The 12,319-nt window shown below is 45.8% G+C and overlaps 1 protein-coding gene across 2 annotated transcripts in view; it reads right to left on the bottom strand.

The window, feature by feature from the left end:
• Positions 1-451: 451 nt before the first annotated feature.
• The window catches only part of ABRACL (ABRA C-terminal like), a 33,654-nt gene continuing 21,786 nt past the window's right edge, over positions 452-12,319 (bottom strand). For both annotated transcript variants that reach the window (XM_063919730.1, XM_063919729.1), the window contains exon 3: positions 452-846. In XM_063919730.1, the coding sequence (XP_063775800.1) occupies positions 662-846 (185 nt within the window). In that variant the 3' untranslated portion in view covers positions 452-661. The remainder of the gene's footprint in view (positions 847-12,319) is intronic.

Here is a 12,319-nt window from a genome sequence, read left to right as displayed (position 1 = left end):
ATTAGGGGCCGGATGTAATGAAGTCCGAGTTAGCCAGAGGTGTGGGTCCCTTGACAAATGTAATGGTTTTTTTTTTAAAGTGACAATCATGTACAAGGCAAAATCATGCCTTGTACATGGTCTCTGTTTAATGAAGGACACACGCCATAATGTGGGGGGCTGAAATGTAAGCACATATTATACTTTATGTATGCAGATTGTTAGAAAATTCTATTTTATGTATGCACCTCCCACAATAATTACACTCACTTATTTCAAACTATCTGTAGCTAGAAACTCCAATGTGGTTCAGTATATAAACTATTGTATTATTTCAAATTGTTATGTCATATAATGAAAACTTTTGAACTTTACATTCTTTATTAAGGCATCTATGTAATCAAATCAAGATCCCCCCCTCCCCCCCAAGGCTTTTCATATGTTCGATCCACAAATTACTACTTCAAGATCATTAGTCTTGGGTAGACTTTATTGCAGTTTTGGACATTTTAGGTTACAAAAAAAAAAAAAAAATATGCATTTTCCCAAAACAAATTGCTTAGAAAAAAAAAAAGAAGCTATTGCAAAAGTCTCTGTATAAAAATAGGTTTTCGGTTATGGCTGTGCACATATTTTTGTCATGTGAAGACTCCAGAGAAGAACATACAACATAAACACATCATTAATCCTTAAGCAACACAATGTCGGTGTTGTCATTTACACCTTGTAAAAGCATTTCCCCATCATATGCTATGATCTTCCTCTTTTTGGCAGCTTTCAGGGTTCCAACTAAAGCTTCAAATAGATTAGCACATTTGTCATCATTGAATAGCACCCCAAACTTAACAGTCATTTTTCCTTCGCTACCTGTAAAGAGAATAAAATGAGAAGGGAAAAAAAAAAAAAAAAAAAAAGAGCGAGAGAGAGAGAGAGATGCGCATCAAGTTCTGTGAATATTATTTTTATTAAAAGATAGTTTGTAATTCGATAGAAAAAAAAAAAAAAATCCCACAAAGTATGGGCTCACTTACAGGAAAACACATTTGCCCTCCGAATACATACGTATGTTGATAAAGATATAATAAGAATAATAATAAATAAGAATAATAAGTGGAGTCACTTTTATCTAGAGACCCAAACAACTGTGAAGTGTACAAGAGTGTGCGCCCCTCCACAGAAGTGTAGGGGCGTGCCTTTCAGTACTGGTAGTAAATGCTCAGGAACAATTATCCCTTTTCTACACAGTATCATGTAGTGAAGCATCATACTGTATAAACAAAAGGTAAATGTGAAAGTTGGATTTGCCATATAAAATGTAATTATGATACACTAAAATAAAATATGATACACTAATAGACAGTTGTGATGTAATAGAACTGTGCCAATAAATGTAAGTTTGGGAATTCATTGAACTTGAGAATCAGGAGCTTCTAGATAGTTCTGTTAACAGTCATTATTGCGTGTCTTTACATCAGCCATACTGTACACCCAAGAGATATGTTCCTCATAAAAGGCAAATGTGCTTACGGACCCATGTCCAATTGTGTCACACACTGTATACTGTATGTGAGCAACCCATCAGCTGGCCATTAGTAGAACCACAGCTCTTTTAGCAATCCCCCTTTTTTTGCCTCAGACAGCAGCTGCTTGCAGAGTGATTTCTCATTGGAGACACTTTGTTCTGAGACATTTGTAACTTTTCAGATGCAATTTGATAGAAAATGTTACAATTCTATTCTCTGATTGTTATTGTTAGCTCAAATAGCACAGTGTTTATGTTCCCTTGCGATGCAATGCACGCTCCCTCGTAGTCCATATCGCAAGGTAAAATAGTACGTGAGTCAGGTATTTTGTCAAACTGATTATTGCTCTCTCAGTGCTTGGGGAAAAAGGAGACAGTTATGGACCAATGGGTCGACCTGCATTAGGTCAACAGTGAACAGGTCGACGCATTGAAATGGTTGACACAAGACAGGTCAACATGACATTTTAAAACTTTTGTGTGCTTTTTGCGTAACATGACCAGAAACCCCAAATTAGTGCACCACGTCCCCTTGCATGGCGAGTGATTTATGGCACAGGTTACTATTCTTAGTCATAGTCCATGTGGATGGTAAAGTAAAAAAAAAAAAAAAAGCCATGTCAACCTTTTCATGTGTCAACCTGTCGCGTGTCGATCATTTTACCACAGCGTCCTTTCTTGTATCGACTATGTCATCCAATAATGGTCGACCTAATCCAATTCGACCTACCATCCAGACACCAGATTAGACTATACAGTCTCTATTTTTATTTATTTTTTATTTTAGTGAGTTAGGGTTATTTTGAGTATAGTTAGCGTCGGAAGGGAAGGTATTTATTTTGATGTTTATTTCTATTTTCTCTTATGTCCTAGGATACTGGGGTTCCATTTAGTACCATGGGGTATAGACGGGTCCACTAGGAGCCATGGGCACTTTAAGAATTTGATAATGTGGGCTGGCTCCTCCCTCTATGCCGCTCCTACCAGACTCAGTTTAGAAAATGTGCCCGGAGGAGCCGGTCACGCTTATGGAAGTTCCTGCAGAGTTTTCTGCATTTATTTTTCTGTTTGTTATTTTCAGGCAGGACTGGATGGCACCAGATGGTAGCCGCCGTTCTCCGTGCTGTGAAACGCTGCTCCCAGATGCTGTATAGTAGTGATGTCAGGTGACTTGGGATAGCATCTCTGTCCTGCTTCCGCACACGATTTTGCGGCAGCAGGACAGAGACACTATCCCAAGTCACCGGACATCGCTACTATACGGCACCGGGGAGCAGCGTTTCACAGCACTGAGGATGGAGAACGGAGGCTACCAGCCGGGAAACTGCTTGAAAGCAGGTAGGGAGAATTAGGGAGAGTTTCTCTACAAACAGTTTAACAGCTAGAGCTGCGGTTTCAATTCATCAGGCTGTCGGTACCTACTTGGACGCCCCGCACCTGCCTCACTGCAAAAGTCCAGCCATTTAAATATTCACAAAAAAGCGTAAACATTATATTGTTTAACCCTTTTTTGTTTTCAGTTTATGCGTCTACCATTCACACAAGTGCTCTGTTTAAATTTTATTTCTCATATCTTCTTCAAGATCAGGCCATTCAGGTCCAGTCGGACAATGTGACGTACATAAACAGACAGGGCAGGACAAAGATCAGAGCAGTAATGTCAGAAATGTCAAGAATTCTCCTCTGGGCAGAAAAAAAACCGCTGTGGCATTGTTAGTGATCCTCATTCCGGGAGTGGACAACTGGGAAGCAGAATTCCTCAGCAGACACGACCTGCACCCGGTGGAGTGGGATCTTAACCTGGAGGCGTTTAGGTGCTTGACACGTCGATGGGGATGTCCACAAAATCGACATGATGGCCTCTCGTCTCAACAAGAAGCTCAAGCAGTATTGTTCCAGGTCGAGAGACCCACAGGCAGTGGCAGTGGACGCTCTGACAACTCCATGGGTCTATCAGATGGTGTACGTGTTTCCTCCACTTCCTCAGATCCCAAGAACTTTGAAAAGAATAAAAAGGGAAAAAAAGGTTCAAGCAATTCTCATTGCTCCGGACTGGCCAAGAAAGGCCTGGTACGCAGACCTTCTGGAGATGCTCCTCAAAGATCCGTGGCCTCTACCTCTTCGCGAGGATCTTCTGCTACAGGGCCCATTCATTTATCAGGACTTACCACGGCTACGTTTGACGGCATGGAAGTTAAACGGCTGATTCTTGCCAAGAGCGGCATCCCTGACAAAGTCATCCCAACTATGATCCAAGCTAGGAAGGGGTAACGTCTCAACATTACCACCGTGTTGGGAAGAAATACATCTCTTGGTGTGAGAGCAGAAAATATTCTGCAGTGGATTTTCATCTGGGACGTTTCCTGCTTTTTCTGCAGCCGGGTGTGGATGTGGGACTATATCTGGGCTCCATAAAAGTGCAGATTTCGGCCTTGTCCTTCTCTTCCTGAGGTCCAGACGTTCTTGAAAGGGGTTCTGCACATTCAAACTCTCTTTGTGCCTCCTATGGCACCTTGGGATCTTAATGCGGTGCTGCAGTTCCTCCAATCGGACTGGTTTGAACAGTTACAGGAGGTAGATGTAAAATATCTTATGTGGAAGACAGTCACACTGTTGGCCTTGGCTTCAGCAAGACGTGTGTCAGAGCTAGAAGCGTGGTCTCACAAGAGCCCCTACTTAAATTTCCATGAGGACAGAGGTGAACTCAGAACTAGTCAGCAATTCCTTCCTAAGGTGGTGTCTGCGTTTCACATCAACCAACCTATTGTGGTTCCGGCTGTTACGGACACCTCTGCTCCTTCAAAGTCTTTGGATGTTGTGAGGGCTTTGAAGGTGTATGTAAAGAAGACAGCTCGTCACAGGAAATATGACTCGCTGTTCGTTCTCTATGATCCCAATAAGGGTATCCTACTTCTAAGCAGTCCATTGCACACTGGATCAGGCTCACTCACTATTCAGCATGCTTATTCCACAGCAGGCTTGCTGGTTCCAAAATCTGTTCAGGCACACTCGACTAGGTCGGTGGGTTCTTCTTGGGCGGCTGCCCGGGGTGTCTCGGCTTTACAGTTCTGCCGAGCAGCTACTTAGTCAGGTTCAAACACGTTTGCAAAGTTTTACAAGTTCAATACTTTGGCATCGGAGGACCTTCAGTTTGGTCAATCAGTTCTGCAGGAGCTTTGGTACTTCCATGGTACTAAATGGAACCCCAGTATCCCCAGGACGTAAGAGAAAATAGGATTTTAATTACCTACCGGTAAATCCTTTTCTCGTAGTCTGTAAAGGATACTGGGCGCCCGCCGGTGCTTCCTGCACTGTTACTTGGTTAAGTATTGTTGTTTGGTTCAGCTGTTGCAAGTTTGGTTAGCATGGCTTTCCTCTTGTTTGTGTGTGCTGGTTAGGAATCTCACCACTATTCTTATCTATCCTTCTCTCAAAGTATGTCTGTCTGCTCGGGCAGAGTTTCCTAGACTGAGTCTGGTAGGAAGGGCATAGAGGGAAGAGCCAGCCTACACTATCAAATTCATATAGTGCCCATGGCTCCTAGTGGACCCGTCTATAACCCATGGTACTAAATGAAACCCCAGTATCCTCTACAGACTACGAGAAAATTATTTACCTGTTGGTAATTAAAATCCTATTTTCTGCACAGTTGCACCAAATCAACGGCCTTGTGTAATCTCTCAGCTGCTGTATCCTGCCATCTAACCCAGATCATACCTGTTCCCCCGACTGTTACAATATAGTGTGTGTGTGTATACATACACAGTAGTTTCTCTATTATGGTGGAACCACTTTAAAAGGCAGGGGATGTGCAGGACACAACCCCACAATCTAAAGGGGGGTACACACGGAGAAATCCACGCTTAAATTCTAAGCAAACTAGATTGCTTAGAAGTTACAGCACGGATCTCTCAGTGTGTATGGCCCACAGCGAAAGCTATGCGCTGTCCTGCGCGTCGCTATCGCTGGTACTAGATTGCGCCTGCATGCAGGCGCAATCTAGCATGTCGCTCATTTCACCGCTGGGAGAAATGAGTCGCCCCCCTCGCTTAGCACACATCGCACTGTGCTGGGCGGGGGGTGGGGTGAGATGTGTGCCGAGCGTTCTGTGCTAGATCACTCAGCACACATCTCCCCATGTGTACGGGGCTTAACAGGCTGTGGCGGGACCTCCTTTCCTTTGTGAGCCAGAGAGAAGGCATTGTGTGAACATTTGTTTTGCAGAGACTGGTTTCCAGTTACTCAGGTGAACAGCACCTGAGCACTTCTCCTCCGTACCCGTTTCTCCCTACAAATACTGTTATTTAAAGCCTTTTATATAGTGACGGCTGACATAGAAAAACAGTCAAATATGAGAGGCCTGGTGAAAAAAGAAAAAAAAAAAAAAGTTTAAAGTACATACTAAAGTTAAATCTATGCTCCTACCTTAAAAGTAACCTCTTGCCAGTTATGTTCATTTTTGTTTTACCGTGATATACTATGTTCTTGTCAAGTTATTGAACAGTGATTGAGACAGTGATACTTGTTAAATAGGCTTCACTGTGCATGCCTTTGAAAACACCCCTCAAGAAATCCTGCCCCTTACTGTACTAAAGGTCAAATACAGGTAGCCCCGCTGAAGTGTGTAAATCGCTATTTGCTAGTTTCCGCACTTCTACGCACATGCACACGGCGGTGTGCGCATGCCCAAGGTCTTAAATCGCAGTTTAACAGCCGGCAGGGACAGTGATGGCGCGTTTTGTTGACGCAGATGCACCATTTGGGGCCCGGTCCGGACAATGCAGGCCTGTCCGGACCATTTTCGCGGAGGGCCACAGTGGCTGCATGATGTTACGACCCAAAAGGTGGATGACCTCTGACTGCCTTCACAGCTAGGCTGCATAGTCAGGTGGCAACCCAAATCACACATCGCTGTAAGTAGGGGGATATCTATATCTATCTCGCGACTGGCACTCCAGAGGCTTGGAAAGAATAGGCTGACTCAGCTGCTTATGCCAACGTTTCAGAGCTCACGCTCTTTTATCAAGACAAACAGTTTGTCTTGATAAAAGAGCGTGAGCTCTGAAACGTTGGCATAAGCAGCTGAGTCGGCCTATTCTTTCCAAGCCTCTGGAGTGCCAGTCGCGCACTGTCTATGCATTACTTCTAAAATAACAGGGCACCAGAGCAATATCTATTCTACATGAGGAGTACAAACCTCTATAGTTGTATGATTATATTATATAATATATTATATAATATAATTATATTATATTTTATATAATATATATTATATTTTATATTATATTATATTATATAATATAATATATTATATATATATAGAGCTACTTTTTGCAGCCGTGCAAATGCACAGTTTCGGAGTAGCTCAGAACTTACTCAGCCCTTGGAATTGATGTCAGACACCCGCCCTGCACACACCTGCATTTTTCACTCCCAGAAAACGGTCAGTTGACACCCACATTCGCCTTCTTCGCCATCTTCCTGTCAATCCCCTTGCGATCGGCTGTGTGAATTGTTTCTTAGTTAACTCCTTCGCACAGCAACGATCTGCTTTGTACCCGTACGTCGCGTCTGCGCATTGCGGTGCATACGCATGCTCAGTTCTGACCTGATCGCAGCAAAAAACGGCAGCGTGCGATCAGGTCGGAATGACCCACTTAGTTCAGACAGCAATCTGCAAACAGTAAATATGGTTGTGCTAGTTTAAGCAAATATCCAGTTAATTTTTCTGTCCTGTCACTTTTGCTTCCATTCTCCTCCTTTTAAAATAATCTAATACTAATATATAACGTATTTTGAAATGTATATCTTACCAATATTTTATAATGAGCGTTTTGTCTACACAGTAAAAGAAATGTGCTGGAACCTAGGGCTGCCCGATGCCACTGCACGCTGGCCATCATAGTCCAGGGACTCTGCACTCCACAAGTCCAGGCTTGGGCAACCTATGGCCCTGTAGATCCAACTTTACTACCAGTCGTAAATATTTAAAAGAAAGTTTCAGTCACGAGAATAACTTTTCCCTTCTCTCCTGACATTAACCTTTATTTATAAAATTCCAACATATTATGCAACCCTGTACACTGAGGGAGGACGACAACAAACAATAATAAATAATAATAATAATAATAATAATAAAAAATATTTTATTTATATATAGCGCTCTTTCTCCAATAGGACTCAAGGCGCTTAACAGATACATAGCATAATATAGTACAGAAAATAATGAAGTACAGAAAAGCTTTTCATAATATACAGAAGCATGTACAGTAGATACTAAGGGGACATTATGGAAATGCTTCAGTAAACAGGAAAGTCTTGAGTCTACTTTTGAAGAATTCTATAGTTGGGGCCTCTCGCACTGTGCGGGGAAGTGAATTCCATCGAGTCGGAGCCGCATGACTAAAAGTTCGACCCCCAGATGAATTACGGGAGATTCTAGGTACTGCTAAAAGTCCTTCATCTACAGATCGCAGTAATCGAGTGGGGTAGTATGGGGTCAGAAGCTGCTTCAGGTACCTTGGGCCCTGGTCATGTAGGGCTTTAAAACTCAGTAAGCCAATCTTGAAGATGATTCGCCATCTTACAGGCAGTCAGTGAAGGGAATAGAGTATGGGTGTTATGTGGCTAGAACGGGGCTGGTCGATTAACAGCCTGGCAGCTGTGTTTTGCACCAGCTGTAAGCGGTGCAATTCTTTTGCTGAGAGACCCAGGTAGAGGGCATTACAGTAGTCTAATCCAGCTGAAACAAATGCATGGATGACTTCTGGCAGATCTGAGGGAATTACGTGCTTGATTCTGGCTATGTTTCTCAGGTGACAGAATGAGGATTTGATTGTGGCTGATATCTGACGATTAAGTGTCAAGCCACCATCTAGGACAATGCCAAGATTCCACACGATCAGTGGGTTGTAATTCTGAATCCCCGAGTGTAAGTCCAATATGGAGCAGAAGCTAAATATGGTCCTGATCAAGTGAAGAGATTTAGGGAACACTTGATACTTAAGACAACAGAACAACAATAGTAGCTGGTGGTATGAAAATGAGATTTATGGTAAGAACTTACCGTTGTTAAATCTTTCTGCGAGGTACACTGGGCTCCACAGGGAATGACACTGGGGTGTAGAGAAGGATCTTGACCCGAGGCACCAACAGGCTCAAAGCTTTGACTGTTCCCAGAATGCCTAGCGCCGCCTCCTCTATAAACCCGCCTCTGTGCACAGCTGCTCAGTTTTGTTAACCAGTCCAATGCAGTAGCAGGCAAAAGAGACGACAACTGTTAGTGGCCACTGTCAGCGGCTAATGCCATACCAACCCAAAGAAGCTAAGTGCGTCAGGGTGAGCGCCCTGTGGAGCCCAGTGTACCTCGCAGAAAGATTTAACAATGGTAAGTTCTTACCATAAATCTCGTTTTCTGCTGCGGGGTACGCTGGGCTCCACAGGGAATGACATTGGGGATGTCCTAAAGCAGTTCCTTATGGGAGGGGGATGCACTGTAGCGGGCACAAGAACCAAAGGAAGTGTCCTGGGAGGCGGACATATCATAGGCATAGAACCTTATGGACGTATTCACCGAGTACCACGTAGCCGCCTTGCACAATTGTGCAAGGGTCGCACCACGGCGGGCCGCCCAAGAAGGTTCAACCGACCGAGTAGAATGGGCCTTGATGGTAGCAGGAGCTGGAAGGCCAGTCTGTACATAAGCACGTGCAATCACCATTCTAATCCATCTGGCCAGGGTCTGCTTGTGAGCAGGCAAGCCATGTTTGTGAAAACCAAACAAAACAAAAAGAGAGAATCCGACTTCCTGATGGAGGCAGTTCTTTTCACGTAGATATGGAGAGCCCGTACCACATCCAAAGACCGTTCTTTGGAACATAAATCAGGAGAGGCAAAGGTCGGAACCACAATCTCCTGATTAAGGTGGAAAGAAGACACCACCTTAGGTAAAATACCCGGGACGTGTTCTAAGAACCGCCTGATCACGGTGAAAAATCAGATATGGTGACCTACAAGACAAGGCACCCAAATCCGACAGCCGTCTAGCAGAGGCAATAGCCAGCAGAAACAATACCTTAAGAGAAAGCCACTTAAGGTCTGCAGATTCAAGAGGCTCAAACGGAGACCCTTGCAACGCCTCCAGAAATACAGACAAGTCAAAAAGGAGCCACCGGCGGAACATAAGGAGGTTGAATCCGCAACACACCCTGAGTTAACGTATGCACATCAGTTCACAATTTTTCTCTGAAACCAAACCGACAAGGCAGAAATATGAACTTTGATGGAGGCCAGACGAAGACCCAAGTCCAGGCCTTGTTGTAGTAAGGCCAAAAGTTTGGCCGTACTAAACTTGTAAGCGTCATGATTAGATGCGCACCAAGCAAAGTAAGAATTCCAGACCCTATGATAAATCAGAGCAGAAGCCGGTTTCCGGGCCTTCAACATGGTTTGAATGACCACCTCAGAAAATCCTTTGGCCCTTAAGACGGAAGCTTCAAGAGCCACGCCGTCAAAGCCAATCGGGCTAAATCCTGATAAACACAGGGGCCCTGTACGAGGAGATCTTGGCGCTGCAGAAGCAGAAGGGGACGCTCTATCGAGAGACCAGAAGGTCTGAGAACCAATGCCATCTGGGCCACGCTGGAGCAATCAGAAGTAGGATTCCTCCTTCTTGCTTGAACTTCCTTATTACTCTGTGCAGGAGTGACACCGGAGGGAACACGTATGGCAGCTGAAAGTTCCATGGAATTGCCAGTGCATCCACGAACGCTGCTTGAGGATCCCTTGTCCATGCTCCGAAGACCGGTACCTTGCGATTGTGTTGAGATGCCATCAGTTCCACATCTGGAAGGCCCCAAGTGTCCATGAGGAGTTGAAACACTTCTGGATAGAGACTCCATTCTCCGGCATGTACATCCTGACGACCGAGAAAGTCCGCTTCCCAGTTTAGGACCCCCAGAATAACACTGCCGATATGGCTGGCAGATGGCGTTCCACCCACTGAAGAATCCGTGATACTTCCCTCATTGCCATATGGCTTTGAGTGCCACCTTAATGATTGATGTACGCCACCGTGGTGGCGTTGTCTGACTGCACTTGAACAGGTCTGTTCTGTATTAAATGCTGAGCCAAGTTCAACTAGTTGAACACCGCCAGCAATTCCAGAATGTTTATCAGGAGGAGAGACTCCTCCTTGGTCCACCGACCCTGAAGGGAGTGTTACCCCAACACCGCGCCCCAACCCCTCAGACCTGCATCCGTTGTCAGAAGGACCCAGTCAGAGATCCAGAAGGGACGACCCCTGCTCAATCGTTGGTCCTGGAGCCACCAGCTCAGTGACAGACGGACCTCTGGTGAGGCAGGCCATCCCACTTGGCAAGAATCAGCCTCTGGGGGCGTGGCTTCGGCTGACATGGAGTAGCACACAGGCTGTGTGGCTCTCCAGCTTTAATATCCTGCAGATCTATCCTGTGTCCTCTCCTGGGCCTAAAAGCTACCCCAATACCTGTCTAAGGGTGTGGAGGGGCCCCTATGCTGATTTGGGACCCGCCTGTCCCTCTCCCGCTGTGACCAGCCAGATTAAGTGTGCAGAGTTCCTGGGTCTACCTGTCACATGGGACGCAGCTCTCAGGCTTCACCGCGCTGGAGGATCGTATCCGGCCGCCGCCCTGCACCCACTACGCGGCCTGCACCCGCTCCTGCTGATGCCGCCGTGTGGAGCCGGATCCTGCGAGGCTCTGTTATATGACCTGCGCGCCCCTGCCAGGGCCGGGGTGAGTGTCCGCGGGATCTCCCGCTGAGCTGCCGCCGCTGCTCTCCTTCCTCCATCCTGCTCTAGCCTTTACCTTCCGGCTCCCTTGTTGACCTCCAGGGCGACCTCCGACGCGGCTGGGGAGACGGAGTGCGATCAGGGGGGGCTGTGCAGGTGCCCCCATGCTCCCGTACATGCTGCCTGCTCTGCACCATACAGTGGGATTGTGCCAGATTAACCCCTTGTTACTCAACACCCCACACTTTGCATATGATATAGTTGGACAGGCTGCTTGCAGATTTATTAGACTTCAGTACATGCTGCATATGTCTTCTATGCTGGGGGTTACCCTGTTGTGACATTTCTCCTGGAGTGGCCCACTGTATTATATCCTCTAGGTCTCTTGCACAACAATTGGATATTCTGATATACTAATTATACTCGCAGGCGGTAATTGATCGGTTTTGATATACTACATTTATTCACAAGCAGCAGCTGGACAATTCTTTGTGAGCAGCATCTGGAAAGTTTTGATATACTACATTTCCTTGCGAGTGGGTGAAGGGTCTGTTTTACATTTCTTTGATTCCCGCCGCTAGTTCGGCCATGATGGTCAGACAACACCAGAACACTGCGGCCGCAGCAAAATTAGAGAAATATGCCAGGAACCCTCCGGTACGAACCAAATGTGTGTGTGGGGGGGACGCACAGTCGGCCTCATCGCCGCCACCTTCTAATAGCTCCTCATCGGTTGAGGCTACGGATCCCGCTATACAGAAAGTGCTGGATGCGGTCAATGCCAGCGAAGCCCGTTTGGCCGACAGGATCGGTCAGGTCCAGGTGGACTTATCCATTATACACCAGGACCTTCAGCGAGTGCGGGAAAGGGTCGGTGAAGTTGAAACACACATTTCCACGCTGGAGGACACCGTTTCACCACTTGGTAGGCGTACCACTGCTCTGGAATCCCAGATGTCAGACGTGCACAAAAAGAGGACGGATATGGAGGGAAGATTGAGACGGAATAATGTCCGCTTCGTCGGCCTGCCTCAAAAAGGAGGAGGGTG

The sequence above is a fragment of the Pseudophryne corroboree genome, chromosome 4, assembly GCF_028390025.1.
Source record: "Pseudophryne corroboree isolate aPseCor3 chromosome 4, aPseCor3.hap2, whole genome shotgun sequence".
Lineage (NCBI taxonomy): Eukaryota > Metazoa > Chordata > Amphibia > Anura > Myobatrachidae > Pseudophryne > Pseudophryne corroboree.
Note: the sequence above shows the minus strand (reverse complement) of the source record. Positions and strands in the feature narration are given on the sequence as shown.